Source organism: Scardinius erythrophthalmus (assembly GCF_964197995.2).
Source record: "Scardinius erythrophthalmus genome assembly, chromosome: 5".
Lineage (NCBI taxonomy): Eukaryota > Metazoa > Chordata > Actinopteri > Cypriniformes > Leuciscidae > Scardinius > Scardinius erythrophthalmus.
Genome location: NC_138225.1, coordinates 33,999,233 through 34,018,710, shown reverse-complemented (window position 1 = coordinate 34,018,710; position 19,478 = coordinate 33,999,233). Strand labels below are relative to the sequence as shown.

The window sequence follows — 19,478 nt, the reverse complement described above, 5'->3', positions numbered from 1 at the left end:
TAAATATCTGAACTGGCTAGGTTTGATGAGTGTAACGTTTGACTGCATGGTAGAAATATAGCCAAGTCAAAAGAATGGTCCAAAAAGTTAAGATATCATCACCTTTAACAAACAAGGAACAGTATACAAAAACATAGCAAAGGCACTAAATCTTCCTAGAGACAACATGAGAAGCATAGTTTGCACGTTCAAAATTAAAGGAACAGTGGTTACACTACCTGGACGGGACAGAAAAAGGAAGCTATCAACGGCTGCAACCTGATTTCTGAGAATGCAGGTTTAGAAAAACCCTCCAGTGACTACAAAAGACCTGCAGCAAGACTTGGTGGCAACAGGTACTGAGGTTTCAGCTTGCACAGTACTGCATGTACTATACACATGCCAGAACTCCAAGAAATGCTCCACTACTGACCCAAAATCACAGAGGTTTTTGGATTCTGTTCTGTGCAGTGATGAAACAAGACTAGAACTTTTCAGCCCTATGGATCAGCGGTATGTCTGGAGGATGAAGAATGAAGCATATGCTGAAAAGAACCCTTTGCCTACAGTTAATCATGGTGGTGGTTCGGTGATGCTCCAGGGCTGATTTTCATTCTTTGGCACTTGAAACCTGCAACGCATGGCAGGCAAGATGGATTCATTGAAGCATCAGGAAATCCTAGGAGAAAACGTCATGCAGTCAATGAGGAAGCTGAAGCTTGGGCGTCATTGGAACTTCCAGCAGGACAATGATCCCAAATGTACCTCAAATTCCACCAAGGGTTGGTTGCAGAAGAAGTCCTGGAAGATTCTACAGAGGCCACCACAGTCAACTGACTTGAACCCAATAGAAAATCTCTGGTGGGAATAAAAGGTGGTTGCAGCATGCAAACCCAAGAATATCACTGAACTGGAGGCCATTGCTCAAGAGGAATGGGCTAAGATTCCTCAGAAACGCTTCCAGAATCTGATGTCTGGTTTATACATCTCATTTGCAGCAGGTCATAACAGCAAAAGGGTGTTCTACTACGTACTAAAGATGCTTGCCATTAAGGGGTTGAATAATTTTGAGACTGCAGAAGTCATTAACAGTTGCATTTTCAGTTGAATTTGGGGAAACCACTTGATTCAATAACTTTTGTTTGATATGTTCAAACAAATCGCTCCCCGGGCTCCACAGCATAATGGCTGCCCACTGCTCCAGGTGTGTCACGGTTTGCAGTGTGTGTGTGTGTTCACTACTCACTACTCTGCTTCTAATGCACTAACTTGGATGGGTTAAATACAGAGGACATGTTCTGAGTATGGGTTACCATACTTGGCCTTCACATATCACTTTCCCTTTCCACTACAGCAAGGACAGAATTTTGTAAATGACCGGTGTTTGATTTATGTGCGGTGTCTGCTGTGGAATTCTCTAGCTGTGGATTCCGACCCACCATCAGCTTTCTCCCACCAAATTTCTTTTCAATTAAAAAGAAAAGAAAGAAAAAAAAAGAAAAGAAAAACTCATTCTGGGTCTTCTGTTATAGATGTGCACTTTACAAGACAACACTCCTCTCCAGCGGATCTGTGATCACCACCCTCATCACGTTTAGAGGGGGAGGCGAGGAGCACTTACCATTCTTACCTGCAGGGTTTTCATTATCAGACTAATAAGACAATATTAATTATGCGACAGCACTGTGCTCCAATTACAATGACAGGCGATTGTGCTCTCCTTTCCATGTCAATTTATCTATAGGAGGGCAGCGAAGGCAAACACTAATATTCCATATGATTATTTAGGATATTAACTGTGAGAATTGATTCTCTGTTTCTCTGTATATACGCCTGGGGGAACTCCCTCAGAGACCGCTAGTGACATGCAGATTGTTTGAAATGTTGAGGTTCAGCAGTTTTGATTGCATCACCTGTGAAGGATGTATGAAGGAATGAACTGTATAACCCCAAAGTTCCCACCACCGAACATGCGCTTTGTATGAATTCTGCTCACGGGGTGCTTTGTGAGTCTGGGGGCAAGAAGTTAAACCTGTGAAAATAATCTTGTCTGAATACTGCACAAATAATGTATGAACTATTCAAAGTTGTTTTGTGAAGGCAGAAAAAAATAGCCCAGAGCTGCTCAGGGATTGTTTGGGGGGGATTGCTCAAGCTCTCGGTGATGTGAACTGTGCAAACTCTGCGTGAGTCACATTTCCTTGTCTCCTTTTTATAAGAATTAATGTCTTTGTAAAAAGATATTAGTACAAATTAAAAGACTGCTTTTTCAAGCTCTTTCCACTCAAACAGTTGTTTAGAGAATGAGCACAAAGAGGGTACTGGATGTTTTCAACCATTCAGATGGATGTCTTTATAATCTTTCTCATAGAGTGATTAACAAGTGCTTGACCTCAGCTAATCTTTAATTCTTTTTCACCCAGACAAAGTGATTTTATATTTCCTGCAACTAAAAATTAATTTCCTAAAGATTCCATGAAGTCACTGTTAGCCCTGATTTGTTTTTGGTTCCCACAGACCAGTTATTTTGATTTATATGGATTTTACCATAAAATGTATTTTTGTCCTCTAGTTGTTCATTTGAAGCAAATGTAATATGTAGAGATTTAATTTAATATGCTTTAAGTAATGTCTGTTTTTGTGTTATAAATTGAAAGGATTTTGTTTCCCCAACAAGTTAAACGGACATGTCACTGTCTAATATGTGATCAAATAAACCTGTTTCTTAAGCAGCAATTCAGCATTAGAATGGTTTCTGAAGGATCATGTGACACTGAAGACTGGAGTAATGATGCTGAAAATTCAGCTTTGCCATCACAGGAAAACATTACATTTTAAGATATATCAAAATAGAAAACCATTTTAAATTGCAACCATTTCATAGTGTTACTGTTATTACTGTAGTTTTCATCAAATAAATGCAGCCTTGGTGAGCATGAGACTTTTTTTTCCTCAAAAACGCTACAAAATCTTACTCACCCCAAACTTTTGTTAATTATTAATATAATATAATATTATATAATATTATATTATATTATATTATATTATATTATATAAATAATTTGTTGTAGTAATATATAATAATTAGGGCTGTCAAACGATTAATCGCAATTAATCGCATCCAAAATAAAAGTTTGTTTTTACATAATACATGTGTGTGTACGGTGTATAATTATTTTCTATATATAAATACACACACATACATGTATATATTTAAGAAATATTTGCATGTATATACTGTGTATATATATTTATATTATATATAATTTATATTATATATAAATATTTTATATATAAATAACACATTTTCTTAAATATATATATGCATGTGTGTGTATTTATATATAGAAAATAATTATAGTCTGTACACAGACATAAATTAGGTAAACACAAACTTTTATTTTGGATACGATTAATCGCGATTAATTGCTTGACAGCCCTAATAATAATACAATTTGTTGTCTGTAATGCATTGTTAAAGACATTTACATATTAAAGGTGCTGTAACGTTGAAACTTAACTCAAATTATCTACTTTCTGCTACCTCTATTTGAAAGATAGGCTGTATAATTCTGGTATTTTGTTTTTCCACCCTGTGATGTTAGCGTGGACAGTCCATGATGAGGGAACATGTTGCACACAAAACTCCTCACCAACTTTTTGTACACATGCACTCAAACATCTGTGAGTGTGAACGGCCGCAGAGCGTCTCAAACAGAACCCATGCACCCTTTCAAAACCCCCTCATTCTCTTCTCTCATATATCAAAAGAGAAGCACCTGAGGCACTGAAGCAATAATGTAGTATAAATGAAATTTCCTGCAAGGCTTATTGATGTCATTAAACACAAGCATATTGCACTTCACAACCATTTTAGTCTTCATCAGAGACTTGACATTTAGTGAATTAGGTACTGTTGAGCTGCCTGTGTCTTCCTATCGTCACTGACGTCGCCCCCTCCACCACGGTCTGTAGAGATATCCGTCATCTCATTTAGGCCCGCTGACCGCTGACGAGCACTAATATCCCTTTGCATTAGCTCATTTGAGCTTAATGTACTTTTGCTGTTTGTAATCAAATAAGCAATAGCTTAGGCTATGCCTTATGGCTTTAAATGAGTATGCAACCATTAAGATTACATTATCACTCTATCTAAAGGTTTCGCTTTTTTTGTCCTGTGTCATGATCGTGGGTATGAATTCACACGCACATTTGTTTTGTTGCATATGCAGTCACAGATCATAGTTTGATTGGGTTTTTAATACCCCATTAATGTATTCAATTTGATCTAGTTTAAACCAGTGGTTCTCAAATGGTATTGCTTGTTTTGTTTGCTGTTGTCGACCCAACGCACTACCAAAAATTGGTTGTGCAAAAGTGAACGAAACTATAATTTGATGATTAGTTGTGACGTGTTTAGATGCTGTTGCTTCCTTTTGACAAACTTTGCATGTCTTTATAGTTTGAGTGTTTTGTTTGTATTGTAAATTTCAGTGTATTCAGTGTCCTGCTATTGTCAGCTAATAATTCACAGCACAATTTATATTACATTTAGAACGAATCTGCAGTCAGTTTACCATTAAATTGCATTTTATATATACAATTTATATAATCAGATTAAATTACACAACCGAGCAACATTTTTAGTATATTTTGGAACTGCAAGAAAACTTGCCAATGCGATAATCTCAAAATGTCCAAATAACACACAGTTAAAAAGCCTGACCAAAATATCCATCAGTCTATGATTAATTGTAAGTGATCTTATATTTAATCTATTCTGAGTTGTATTTTCTTTTTTCCTTGCCTAATTTTGAACATGGTTTTTAAGATCATGTGCATCCTGGCCATGTTGGCATAATTTGACTAGTTTCTTTCTGCAGGTTGAAGCACAAACTTTGACAAAAGATTAGGGATGTCCCGATCCGATCCACGGCATCGGTATCGTGCCGATACTGGCCCAAAATGCTAGATCGGATATCGGAGGGGAGAAAAAAAATTATCCGATACCTATGATCCGATACCCATTAGGGGTGGAATGGTATGTATTCGTACTGAACGTACGTTCGGTGCATGGATTTACACAGAGAATGCACGGTATAAAAATAAATAAATCTCGCGTGCACATTAATTAATGTAATACGGAACTAACGTTACTGTTAGATACGCGCATATGCGGGTTCTTTAGGGACACCTAATCTGTAGCCCGCCTTATCTCTGAACGCGCGTCTATATCGCTTCAAACGCTCACTTTATCATTATACGCGCGCGGCGCGTCCTATTCGCTTTGGACGCGCGAATGGATTCAAACTGTTCAAGCATCGAACTAGACGCGATAGACGCAAATTTGACGCTCTATTCGCGTTTGGTGGGAACGCAGCAAAATGATCAGGCTGCGATGTCAAGATTGCAATGCTGGAGTGTGTGTATGTGTGTCAGAGAGAGAGAGGCACGGGCGCGATCGTACAGTGGAAACATAAAAACATACTCCGTCATTTTCATATGGACATCATTAAAACTGCAAAAAGTGTTTAGCTTACTTATATTTGTGTAAAACACAACATTGTGCTTTTGTCAAACTGTAAACTCTTGTCAAACTGTAACTGTCACCCAACCAAAATCACACACACACACACACACACACACACACACACACACACACACACACACACACACACACACACACACACACACACACACACACACACACACACACACACACACACACACACACACGCTGTTTAAAAGCAAAAATGATCTCATCTTTTGGACATTCATCATATTGCATTGGTTTTCATTTCTTGTCCTAAAACAGAGCACTCATCTGTTTATTTTTAAGTTACACATTCTACATTGAATAAAAAAGAAAATCAAACTTGTTTTTAAAAGTAGTATTATTTTATACGGAAATAAATTATTTATAATTCAGATGAGAATAAAGTTAAAGTTAATTAAAATTTTAAGGAAACAAATATATTGATCTGAAATATAGCAAATTAATTTTAAATTCATTCAGGTTACCAAACATATCTCAAGGTCTTTTGAATAAAGGCTGGCAGTCTTTCATTATCAACTGTTGTTGTGGACTATATACTGGAGAAGTATAAGAATTTGAGTGAGATGTTTTTATGTGGCTAATTGAGCAAAGTGCTTCCATTATATTTTATTATTATTAGTATTAGTTCAAGAATAAAATAAAAATATCGGGTTGATATCGGTATCGGCAAATAGCCAAAGCTGCGGCATCGGTATCGGTATCGGAAGTGAAAAAGTGGTATCGGGACATCCCTACAAAAGATATGAGGATGGTTTCCTCCTCCATATAAGACTATCATTACTATGCACAATAATATGGCTAGTCGCAATTTATTTTTTGTATTTGCCATTGTTTGGTTTGCTGTTGCCCTCAGCTCTATCAGAACAGATCTGTCAGTGATTTTTTTTTTTTTTTTGGGCCTCAGTTGAGGACCGCTGGTTTAGACTATGCATATCACGTTGACTTCTCCCTGCAGCTCAGTTTGACTGCAGATCAAGACCTCACACATTTATTGACACCAGCACAGCTGACAATCTCAGCCGTCAGACACGGATACATCTCCACCACCTTCACGCCTCATTCCAGTGGGGCATCTGTTAGTGCCTCCACCCGGGTGGGCCATAAAGTGCTCACGGAGTTGGCATAACAGGATCAGCGTGCCCTGGAAAATAAGCCCCGTCACACTGGGGCTTTTTTTGCTGACCGATGCCAAATCACAACCACCATAAAACATCTCGTTTTAATTGCCGCATTTGCCATCCACGTCTTAAAACGCTGTAGTTTCAGCTGTTGCAGATCGTGAGCAAAAGCAAAACAAGAAAGAAATGCTGAAAGTTGTTGATGTCACTGAACCATGAAACTTTTGGCCCGGGGTTGAAATTGCACTGTGTACATGTTCTTTAGCAATTTAGCTGCAGGGATAAACATACCTTACATCAACACGCTGTTTGTACTCTAGATTTGCCCCGCTTTAGGCTGACAGAACCTGTACACTCTGCTCTCTGTGCTGAACAAGTGAAATCCAGACAGTTCCAATTATCTCATTCACTGAGGCTGTCTATAGCAACTGCATGTACTTTGCATATATGCAAAGAAGTGTGATTGATTCTCATTGTCATAAATGGAAATACTGTGTTTTTTTTTAGGCCTGTATTGGCTGAGTTTGAGTTGCATTAGTGTTTTACAAAGTGCAATCGTTTGATTATACCAAATAAGTAAATCAAACCACACAATGGACCCTTTTCACTGTTGGACTGTTTATATCACTATACTTACCTTGGCATTAAATTACAGAAAGCAATTTAATGCTGCTGTTTCTAATACAATGGTCTATCTAATATTGTGAAAAGGGTCCATCTACTAGGTTTTAATAACACTCTTCAGTGCTTTTTTTTAATGTTCCAACCAAAGTTATATTTTAGTCAGTCTTGTTCTAAGCTAACTGGAGCATTTTAAAGTTGATTTGAAAGACTTATAAAGATGTATCTTGTCTCCTGTAGATCATTACAAAGTATGTTTATGAACTCTTGGAGAATGACTGCAACCTGAAGAAGGAGATCCTTCCTGTAAGTAATGTCTTTTTTTCTTCCTTAAAAACTGTTGGGATCTAAACAGAATTATTGTGAAAGCTGATGCAATTGTGCTTTAAGAATACAGTGGCCTAAATGTTGTGAAAATGATAATCTTCAACACTTCTCAACTCTCCAGGAGAAAATTGCATTTGTTCTGATGGTAACATTGTGTACGCTCAAGGAGATTCCTAAGGTGTGGTCACTGCATTCATATGAGCAATAATGTTATGATTTCTAGTGCGCTTTTTTAAGAGGCGTATCATTAAACTACACATCATTTTTGATGGCTGGTGTTTGCACTTGGTAGAAATAGAATTTATGTCCTTTTAAAAGCACTGTAAATTACTCTCCATAAATCACCTGAACAATGCTGGCACAGACTTTTATGAGCTGTTTTATTTGTGGAGAGTATTTACCAAATGATGTTCTTGGAGTCTGTATTGTCTTTCAGAGAGTTTCATGGGCACAGCTACCTGTGACCAACTGTATTTAGTGCTCAATCCATTTGTCAAAGTTAGTTTTAAAGACGACTACACACAAAATGCATTGTGTTATTTTCTATTGTATGGTTTTATGAGCTTGCCACATAACTGATCACCACACAGGAAGCATACGCATGTAGAAGTCAAGACGGATTTGTTGCAGTGTAATGAAGCCATCAGACGCAGACAGACAGTGTTGACTTCTCAGCAGCTTGGCAGTGTAGCTCAGCATTGAGCGCTGTTCATTAGAAATGATTCCAGGCTGTGACTCACTCCGCTGTTTCTGAGTGTCCTGCCCCACTTTAATAAGAGTAAATACAGTTGTTGACACATCAGGGGGCAGACACCACAAAAACACCTTTTACAATCAAATCGAGGTTCACAGAGTTTGGCAAGTTTGACTGAATGTAATGGAAACATGCTTTACTTATACACAAGCAATAGACCACGTTATTTGCTCCAGCATTTTGGAGTGCAGTGTGAACTGTTGTTTCAAAGTGCCCTAAGTACGTTCAATAATACAACAGAGACCATTTCCAAACCGCAGATTTCATTGGCCGTAATCTTGTACCCTGCTGTATTTGGCGACTGGTGTCTCTGTTTGGTACTGATTATAATATTAATGTTCCTTCAGGTTGATGCGACTGAGGATGAACCGAAAAGCTTTATTTACGTGAGCGAGGATGCCCTCACTAACCCGGAGAAGATCATGGTTCTCATCCAGGGCAGTGGAGTGGTAAGGGCAGGCCAATGGGCTCGACGCCTCATCATTAATGAAGACCTCAACAGTGGGACGCAGATACCCTTCATTAACCGTGCCAAAGAGGTGGGTTTTAGTTATGATCTTTTTTCTTTTTTATAGTTTAGCAAAGGAACTATGTAAACATTAGTTGTTTGTGCTAAAATAGTTTTTTGGATATGGGTTGTGTTGGGCCTTGGGCGTATTTAATACACTTTATTACAATTTCAATTAGTGTGTTTTATCAATTATGAATTTATAGGTCTTAAATATAGACTACCATTTGAATAATTTAAGAAATAAGTCTTTTATGCACACTAATTCTGCATTTATTTGTTTCTTTAAAAAACACAACACTTTTTGTTTATTCAAAAAGCATATATTTATTCAGCAAGGGCACATTAAATTGATAAAAAGTGGCAGTAAAGACATATTTATAATGTTACAAAGGATTTCTATAAATGTATTTCCATCAAACTAATTGCTTTTCTATTAATCTATTTACAAAGAATCCTTAAAGTTTTTTTATGAAACAGTAAAAACTATTTTAACATTAAAAATTAAACAGTAAATCAGCATATTAGAATGATTTCTGTAATGATGCTGAAAATTCAGCTTTATCACAGGAATAAATAACTATTTTCCTTTTAAAATATTTTAAAATGTCATTTATTTTCAATTGTAATAACATTTCACTATCTCTACGACAACACTTTATTTTAAGGTGACGTAGTTACACGTTACGACTTGTACTTACCATAGTAAATTATGCATAATTACAAGTAAATAACCCTAAACCAAACCCTAACCGTAACTCTATAGTAAGTGCAAGTAGTTCATTAATATTACTCAGTACTTGTACTTGAGTACTTGTGTAATGTAACTGCGTCACCTTAAAACAAAGTGTTGCCATTACTGTTTTTACTGTATTCTTGGTCAAATAAATACAGCCTTAGTGAGCATAAGACATGAGACTTCTTAATTAATATATTTGTTGTAGTTAATTTTTATCTCAAATTTAAAGCGTGATGAGTTGAATTATTAATATTGATTTCTTTTTATTTCTTTTTTTGTTATTTAATCTGTGGTTTGGCCTTTGATTGTATTAGCAGGGTGAGTAAATATGTGAACTACTGGCCTGACTGAACCAGTAGATTGTTTAATATCAATGAAAGTGTTATCACATGCGTGTAGTCTGAGCGACTGCTGTATCTATCTCTATTTTCTCCTCTGTATCACTCTTTACTCTCTCCGATCCATAGATATTTATTTACCCAGCAAAATGAGCTGTTTTGCTGTTACGTGTGTACTGTAAACTGTAATTTAGATTTTCATTTCTTTTCTCTGTCGGAGGATGTATCCCCGAGTGGAGTTATTTCCGTCCATCGCGGCTAGTCGTTTGTCACGCCGCCCGCCGCTACCTGTGTAATTTCATCGGCCCGTGCGTTCAAATTGACTTAAGGGAGATCTCCCTCGCTCTTCCATCTAAATGTCATAAAACACACACACACACACTCTCTCACTCTCACACTGATGTCTGCAGGCAAAGTCACTTTTCGCACAGCGCCAGGAAAAGACGGACAGGGACGGTGAGTTTGTGTGTGCGGGAGACAGTAAGGTGGCTTATTGCATTTGCGAAGAGGCACGTTCTGGGGGCGTACCGCGACGGGTTAGACGGAAAGAATGCACGCCGTCCTGTGCCGACCATTTATCTTAATAAATAATGACCCCTGTTTTGCTGTGACATCATCATAATAGCATTTACAGGAAGAGAGATTCCAGAGTTTGTCGCGTGTGTGTCAGTACGACAGACGGAATGTGGCTGTCACTTTGCAATATTTGTATAGCTGAAGGGGTGCGGATGCGCTGTCTGATTCTCCATGTGACGGCTCGTGTTTGTGATTTCCTCTGTGATAAACAAGGCCACCTGAGGCCATGTGCCGAATACGCTCTGATCCGAGATCAGTCTGTTCTTTTAGCCTGTGAGATGTGCAATTCTGATGGGAATTGGTAACGCGCTCACAGACAGATTTCATTGCTCCCTGATCTGTCCTGTGAATCTTAATTAAAGATTTTAATGTCGAAATAAGATTGTAAAATAAAGCAGGTTGATTCTGAGTTGCTCATACGGTAGGATTTGATGTGGGCTGTAGTAGACCATTGTCTTCATTAGCACATTTCCAGTGAAAACGCAGAAGTTCTCAAAGAAAGATGACTCAGCTGGGTCAAATGAGTTCTGCAGCGGTTTTTCAAGACAGACCTGATATAATCAATCATTTTGGAAATCAAATAAAAAGAGAGAGAAAACACAGACAGTCCACTGAGGACAAGGCTACTACCTGTTTGCTTCAATAGAAGGCTAGTAAGATTTATTTTTTAAGATTTAAATTTTTTTCTGTAAGGATGGATTACATTGATCAAAAGTGTCAGTACAGACTTGTTTACTACGTACTTATATAAATAAAATAAATGCTTTTCTTTTGAACTTTCTATTCATGAAAGAATCTTGAAAATATGTATCGCTGTCTCCACATAAATAGCCAGCAACACAACTGTTTTCAACATTGATGATAATAAGAAATGTTTCTCAAGCAGCAAACCAGAATGATTTCTGAAGGATCATGTGACACTGAGGACTAAAGTAATGACTGCTGAAAATGCAGCTTTGCCATCACAGGAATAAATTACATTTTAAAATACATTCATATATGTATTTTGTGATATAATGACCCCAAACTTTTAAACGATGCATTTTTTTTTTATTAAATAATTGTTCTAAATTTAAATAAATGACAGAACTATTTTTTTTTTTTTGCAATGTTATATTTCATATTATTTGGAAAAAGAGACAAAATGTACACATCTACTAATTTAAATATTTTTAAGACCTCATATGAACGCAGTAACTGCTGATCCAGCTGCTGCATCATGTGTGTAGGAGTTTAGCTGGTCACACACCAGCGACTATGTGCTAGTATGTAAGGGAAAGACTGTGCATTATGCACATCTGCGCGCGTGTGACAGACTATGGGCGTCCACAGAAGGCCGCAGTGGCAGCGCTGGGAAACAGGGCCGGAGTCTGACAGCTGGGCTACCGAGAGAGTGAACGCGTAAGAACTTGTATGTGTGTGTGTGTGTGTTTGAGAAAGAAAGCAAGCTTGCTTAATGACAGCTTATTCCTTCATGAGTTTAACTCCTGACAGCCGACAGCTCTGCCTGTTGCATCATGGTAGCAGAATCATTACCTTGTGACCTGTCAAAAGCTGGAGAGTTACAGCGGAAGAGAGAAAGAAAAAAAGCTGGAGGAACGAGAGACTGCGAGATATGGAATTAATTTGTTTCGCAGGGTCAGAAATTGAGTACCGTGAAGGTTTGGGTGAGACGTGAGCCCTAAAAAAGGTGATTGGGATTACAAAGCCTGTTTAGAACCATTGGCCTGAACTAGCTCACTGTTTGTGCAAGTACGATTACATGACATATGTATTTTGTGCGGCACTATTTTCATATAGCTGATTTAACCTCTTATGACTGACCCCCCTCTTGATCTCGTCTCGGCCAGCCTCTCTCTGACAGAGCCGGATTGATTGCTCACTCAGAGCATCTTGTTTAAGCCTGCAGTTACTCTGACATTGACCCAGCCAAAATGTAGCCGAGGCTAACGTGAGGACGTGACTGGAAAGGTGAGAGGATTTTTCTCTCTCTGCCTCTCTGATGGAGGAAGCTTGCGATCTTTTTCCCTCTAGTGGCTCTCAGGAAGCATGGGTGAAAACGAGCTCTAGACAGAGGCAATAAATATACTGCAACTCTTCCTACACCTCTCCCTCCCTCCCTCCTAGTATGTTCACTCACTCGTTCCATGCTTTATTCAGTTTTCCTCATCCCTGTTATCTCATCCAATCTTATTTTAGTTATCTGTAATATACAGTTGCAGGATTTTTTTCCCCCCATCCCTTCTCTTTTTCTGTCTGTGTTCTGAAAGTAATGCTTGCATACTGCATATATTGTCAAAAACCTTTTTTTTCTATTATGTAAATCAATGCACAATATTTAAGCTTCGTGTCAAGAACCCCATCTAGGTTTATTCTGTGAAAATGACCAGCTGACTGTATGTATTTTCTTTTTGTACCAAGTTACTATTTAGCAAATAAGTAAAACAAAAAAAAACAAAAAAACATTTAAGTACATGATCAAGGTGAAATATTTTCACTATATGGGAATAAATAGATTTTTTTTTGAGAGAGAGAGAGAGAAGTCTCTTATGCTCACCAAGGCTACATTTATTTGCTAAAAAATACAGTAAAAACATTAATATTGTGATTAACTGTTTTCTATTTTAAAATATTTTAAAAGGTAATTTATTCCTCTGATGGCAATTCTGAATTATCAGCAGTCAATGCAGTCTTCAGTGTCACATGATCCTTCAGAAATCGTTCTAATTTGCTGTTCAAAAAATAAAATAAATAAATAAAGAGAAATATGTTGTCATTGTTAAAACAGTTGTGCTGGTTAATGTTTTTGTGGAAACTTTTTTTCAGGATTATTTGATTAATAGAAAGTGTAAAAGAACAACTTTGAAAAATATATTGTAACATTATACAGAGTCTTTACTGTCTCTTCTGATTAAGTTTAATTAATCCTTGCTGAATAAAAGTTTTGCTGACCCCAAACTTCCAGAGAGCTGTTAACAGGTTTAAATTGGTGGACTTGGAAGTTGGAGTGCATTGCAATATGGGATACAGTATTCCTTCTACTCACTTTATCAAATGTGGCAGGTCATCTGTGCATAAAGAAAATGTGCATAATTTGTGCAGTATGCATACTTAAAAAAAAAAAAAAAAAAAAAAAAATGCATTTAGTGTGAGTGGTATGTTATTCTGAACATTGCCCCTCTCATCCTCTTCTCACAACTCTATTATTTCCCAATGTATTTTTTTTTCACCTGTTCTTTCCCTATCCGTGTTTTCTCTGCTCCAATCTCTGGCCTTTTTCGCTGTTTCTTTGACCTGCACCCCTTCTGTAAACTCTACCCCCTTTCCTCCCTGACCCAAATCGACCCCCATATAGCTCTTTTCTCTCATATCCCAAACCTCTCATCGCTGATGACAGTCGGTTCCCTGCTTAAAAAAAAAGAAAACGTCAGAAAAAGGAATTAAAAAAGGGCAACTGCATTTCATTAAGAATAAAGTCTTTAATAAAAAATAAGATCCGTATCCCCCCCACCACCCCCCCTCCCTGTTCTTGTTAGTCAGTTAGAAGCGACTCTGGAGACTTGCTAGAAAGAAAGAGGGGGTGTGGTGTTTTCAAAAGTGTGTCAAAAGCCTAGGGGTTTGTATCTGCCCAGAATTTCAATGGGAGGCTGAAAGGGGGCCGGGAAGCGGGCAAACTCAAACACTGGAATCTTGTTTAATTTCTGTCATGTTGCTCTTTTTTTCACCAGATTGATGTCTTTTTCAAAATCGGCTCACTATCTCTCCCTCTCTCCCTCCGTCATTTGCAGATGCGGTGTGATACTGTGTGCCATCTCTCTCCTCTCTGCCTTAAATCCCTTAAGTTTCCTGCTTCTTTTTCCCCCCTTCTCTTCTTACTGACTGGGGACCTGTGTTTTTTTCTACTTCTCCATTTATGATTATCAGTCGATCCATAACTCGCTTGCTAAGGGCTAGCCTTTAGCATCAGAGATGCTGCGCTTCCTGTATACGGGGGGAGACTGGTGCCCCACTGTTACGTTAACTAGATATAGAGCCGTGCATCGGGAGACCGAGGGTAACCGCGGCCCAGCACTGGGGTAATGTGTTCTCCGTCTTGCTGGAAGGTTCAGCATTTCCTGCAGTTAAAATCAATGAACTTGACACCTTCAAAGGGCCATGTGAGGGAGCGACTTGCTCCAGGGTTAAAACTCTTTTAAATAGCCCCCTGCGGGATTCACCGCTGTCAATAAAATGCAATAATTACCACACCCCGGCCTGGGAAGAGTGCAGGCAGGCTGGGCTAAATTAAAAATTGATCAGAAAGAGGAGAAAACATTATTTTTGTGGCCCTTTTCCCCAGTCTTTATCGTGCAGAGTCTCATCAGCAAACTGGCTGTAGTTTCTTCTGCTTCCTGTTTTACGATTTCCACCACTCTCTCGCTCTCAGACGAACGATTTACCATGTCGTTAGATGTTAAAAGATTTATTTGGCATTTACTTGTCCTGATGGTGAGGTGTGTTGCAGACAAGGCTGGGTTTATGAGTTAGCGTTGCTCTATGCAGACGTGGGCATTGAGAGCACCCTCAGCATTTATTGATTGCCGCCAAATTTTGTCTGACTATCCCCACCTCTGTACCTTCATCTGACAGTCAGAATAGGTATCAGTTGCTTATCCGTATATGTATCTGTCATCTTATTTTCACACAGACACATCATACCTAAGAGCAAGATGTTTTTCATTACACACACATACATAAACATATTCAAATGTCACTTGCACATCATATTCCAGATTGTTCTGATGCTGTCTAGACCATCAGACAAGCTCCTCACATCATTGCGCAAAGATTTATGGGCCATCACTTGTGGTGGGATGATGTTATAGAAAGAGGGTAGGGTATAAACTAAGTGCTATGTAATTATTACATTGTTTTTTTTGTTTTTGTTTTTTTGTTCACAGGGACCACAGTGTTCTGTAGTACCATGGAGTAAATGCTTTTAAATGAACATTATATTAAATATTTACAATTAAGATGAAATCTTAAATGCGTGGTGTTGCGTGGGTTTGTATTAAATATAAATAAATAAATAAATAAATATTTATATACATACATACATACATGCATGCATATACATATATACACACATACATATATATATATGTATGTATGTATGTATGTGTGTGTGTGTATATATATATAACATTCAATAGTAATGCATTATATATATATATATATATATATATATATATATATATATATATATATATATATATATATATATATATATATATATATATATATATATATATATATATATATATATATATATATATATATATATATATATATAATGCATTACTATTGAATGTTATATCTGCTGTATATAAATCTTTAAAGGTAAAAAGTCTTTATCTATAGCATATATACACTCACCTAAAGTATTATTAGGAACACCTGTTCAATTTCTCATTAATGCAATTATCTAATCAACCAATCACATTGCAGTTGCTTCAATGCATTTAGGGGTGTGGTCCTGGTCAAGACAATCTCCTGAACTCCAAACTGAATGTCAGAATGGGAAAGAAAGGTGATTTAAGCAATTTTGAGCGTGGCATGGTTGTTGGTGCCAGACGGGCCGGTCTGAGTATTTCACAATCTGCTCAGTTACTGGGATTTTCACGCACAACAATTTCTAGGGTTTACAAAGAATGGTGTGAAAAGGGAAAAACATCCAGTATGCGGCAGTCCTTTAGGCGAAAATGCCTTGTTGATGCTAGAGGTCAGAGGAGAATGGTCCGACTGATTCAAGCTGATAGAAGAGCAACTTTGACTGAAATAACCACTCGTTACAACCGAGGTATGCAGCAAAGCATTTGTGAAGCCACAACACGCACAACCTTGAGGCGGATGGGATACAACAGCAGAAGACCCCACCGGGTACCACTCATCTCCACTACAAATAGGAAAAAGAGGCTACAATTTGCATGAGCTCACCAAAATTGGACAGTTGAAGACTGTGAAAATGTTGCCTGGTCTGATGAGTCTCGATTTCTGTTGAGACATTCAGATGGTAGAGTCAGAATTTGGTGTAAACAGAATGAGAACTTGGATCCATCATGCCTTGTTACCACTGTGCAGGCTGGTGGTGGTGGTGTAATGGTGTGGGGGATGTTTTCTTGGCACACTTTAGGCCCCTTAGTGCCAATTGGGCATCGTTTAAATGCCACGGCCTACCTGAGCATTGTTTCTGACCATGTCCATCCCTTTATGACCACCATGTACCCATCCTCTGATGGCTACTTCCAGCAGGATAATGCACCATGTCACAAAGCTCGAATCATTTCAAATTGGTTTCTTGAACATGACAATGAGTTCACTGTACTAAAATGGCCCCCACAGTCACCAGATCTCAACCCAATAGAGCATCTTTGGGATGTGGTGGAACGGGAGCTTCGTGCCCTGGATGTGCATCCCACAAATCTCCATCAACTGCAAGATGCTATCCTATCAATATGGGCCAACATTTCTAAAGAATGCTTTCAGCACCTTGTTGAATCAATGCCACGTAGAATTAAGGCAGTTCTGAAGACGAAAGGGGGTCAAACACAGTATTAGTATGGTGTTCCTAATAATCCTTTAGGTGAGTGTGTATATATATATATATATATATATATATATATATATATATATATATATATATATATATATATATATATATATATATATATATATATATGTATATGTATATATATATGTATATATATATGTATATATATATGTATGTATGTATGTATGTATATATATATATATATATATATATATATATATATAGATTTTTCACATAGATTTTTCACATTTTGATAAGCAGTGAAGGAATGTTTTGCTTTGTTGTAATATTAAGACAGTTGTATCACTGTGACATGTTTATTGAATTTAATTCAGAAATTCATTCTCATCATGGAAGAGGTGTGTTCAAGTTATTGTGTGTTTATTGTATTAAAGATCCAGACCAGTCATTGACCCATATGCCAAAGTCGCATAATAGTACTATCTGACACCATTGTACTGCTACACTTTATTTATTTATGTATTGTACAGGAGAAAAACACAGACTAAAGCAAGAATCCATTATGAAACATTATTGGCGATCGTTCACTCATTAGCAGAGTGTTGATGATTTGATTCTGCTGCTAAATGAACTAATGATACGGTGGCAGAGGCAGCCGGCGAGGTGTGTGTAGTAGGTCGTTCTGCGCTGCGGGCAGTGTGTGAGTGTCCCAATGGGATGGCCTTGTTTAGATTCTCTCATACAACGCCTGTGGCAGTATATGAGGTAGGTCTTCGCTCACTCTCTCCCTGGGATGACTTTCTGAGGCTGAATGTAGTATTTGTGTGAGTGTGACATAAGGGATGAGAAAAAGATAGCGGTATAAAATATAACCCTGTTCTATTAATAGAGTCCCTTTTACTGTCCGGTATATCAATCTTTAAAAACATACTCGAGCAGGAATCCGACCAGAACGAAAGCTGCCCGTACAAAGTTATTGATTAGAATTTCTCCTTGTGTTCTTGGCAGTCTTAAGGGCTCTTCTGTTTTCCTGGATCTGTAAAATTTTTCATGCCGTCCTCTCCACTGCACTTTGTCGAGGTCAGGGTAACCGACTTGCCAAAGTTTTCGGAGGAAATTGAGTTCATGGAGGAAACAGAAATGAAGCCATGCGGCTATCCGTGGAGGACTGCTCAGGAGGTCGAAGTTCAGCCTAGCTGCAAAAAAAAAAAAAGAAAAGAAAGGGAAAAAAAAGAAACATGCCAGAGTTGCTCTCCGGGCAAATTGGCTCGTTTTGCGAGAGCTTGATCGATGGGGAGAAACCGTTGGCGCAAATAGGGGTTAACTGGGTCTTGGCCATATTCTGTGGTTCAATGAAAGAGAAGAACAAATATATGTTTTTTTTTGTTTTTTTTTTACCTCACATTACTGGAAGATGAAAATAAATATGGGAGAGGGATGGCTGTTCTCAAGGACCTTTGGCTAACATTCAGATGTCCAGAGACCTTCACTTCCATAAGGCTAGTGCATGATAATGAAGATGGACCGCATGGCCCCGTTCCAAGTGTTTTGAATAGCCGCCACTCTTTTATGAGCACGGCTCTTTAGACCGAATGGTTCAGAAGATATCGCCGTTTCAACAGCTGCTCAGATCCAAAAAGCTTAAATCTGCAGTATGAATGATTTGAAGACCTTTTGCATAGAGATATAAACAAAGATCTTGTTTGTATTATAACTGCATATGATTAATGGTAATCACTTTTGTGATTTGTTTTGTTAGAAATACTTTTTCTATTCCATTTTAAGGACAATTATAGGTACAGTAGGACATAAATCATATACTCAAGATGTGAATTACAATGGTGGATTGCAACAGAATCAAAAATCCAACAGATTTGACAAATTTTTAGAAAGAAAAGCACTATATATGTTTATATTATTATTATTTAGTTAATACTTTTATTTAGCAAGGGTGTATTTAATTGATCAAAAGTGACAAAAGTAAAAAAAAAGTTTGATTACAAAAAAATACTGTTTTATTAACTTGAAAAAGAAATTTTTGTTTCTTCCACAATTGGTTTCCACAAATATGTTAAGCAGCACAAATGTTTTGATAATAATAAGAAATGTTCCTTTGAGCAAATAAGTATATTAGAATAATTTCTGAAGGATCATGTGACACTGAAGACTGGAATGATTATGCTGAAACATGAGTAAATTGTTTTACAATATTAAAATATAAAACTTATTTTAAATCGCAGCCTTTTATCAAATAAATGCAGCCTGGGTAAGCAAACTTTTGAGTAGTAGTGTATATTAGTTTTTCCCCATATAATTATTTTTTTCCCATAGAAATGGATTCATATAGTGATTTTTCCATTGGCCTCCTTGTTGACTTTATCTATAGGTAAGCCATTCCCAAGTTTCTGAAG

The 19,478-nt window shown here is 37.5% G+C and overlaps 1 protein-coding gene across 3 annotated transcripts in view; it reads left to right on the top strand.

Moving 5' to 3' along the window:
- The window catches only part of arb2a (ARB2 cotranscriptional regulator A), a 188,264-nt gene that overhangs the window by 19,105 nt on the left and 149,681 nt on the right, over nt 1-19,478 (top strand). For all 3 annotated transcript variants that reach the window (XM_081365650.1, XM_081365649.1, XM_081365651.1), the window contains exons 5-6: nt 7,516-7,581; nt 8,704-8,895. In XM_081365650.1, coding sequence (XP_081221776.1) covers nt 7,516-7,581; nt 8,704-8,895 — 258 coding nt within the window. The remainder of the gene's footprint in view (nt 1-7,515; nt 7,582-8,703; nt 8,896-19,478) is intronic.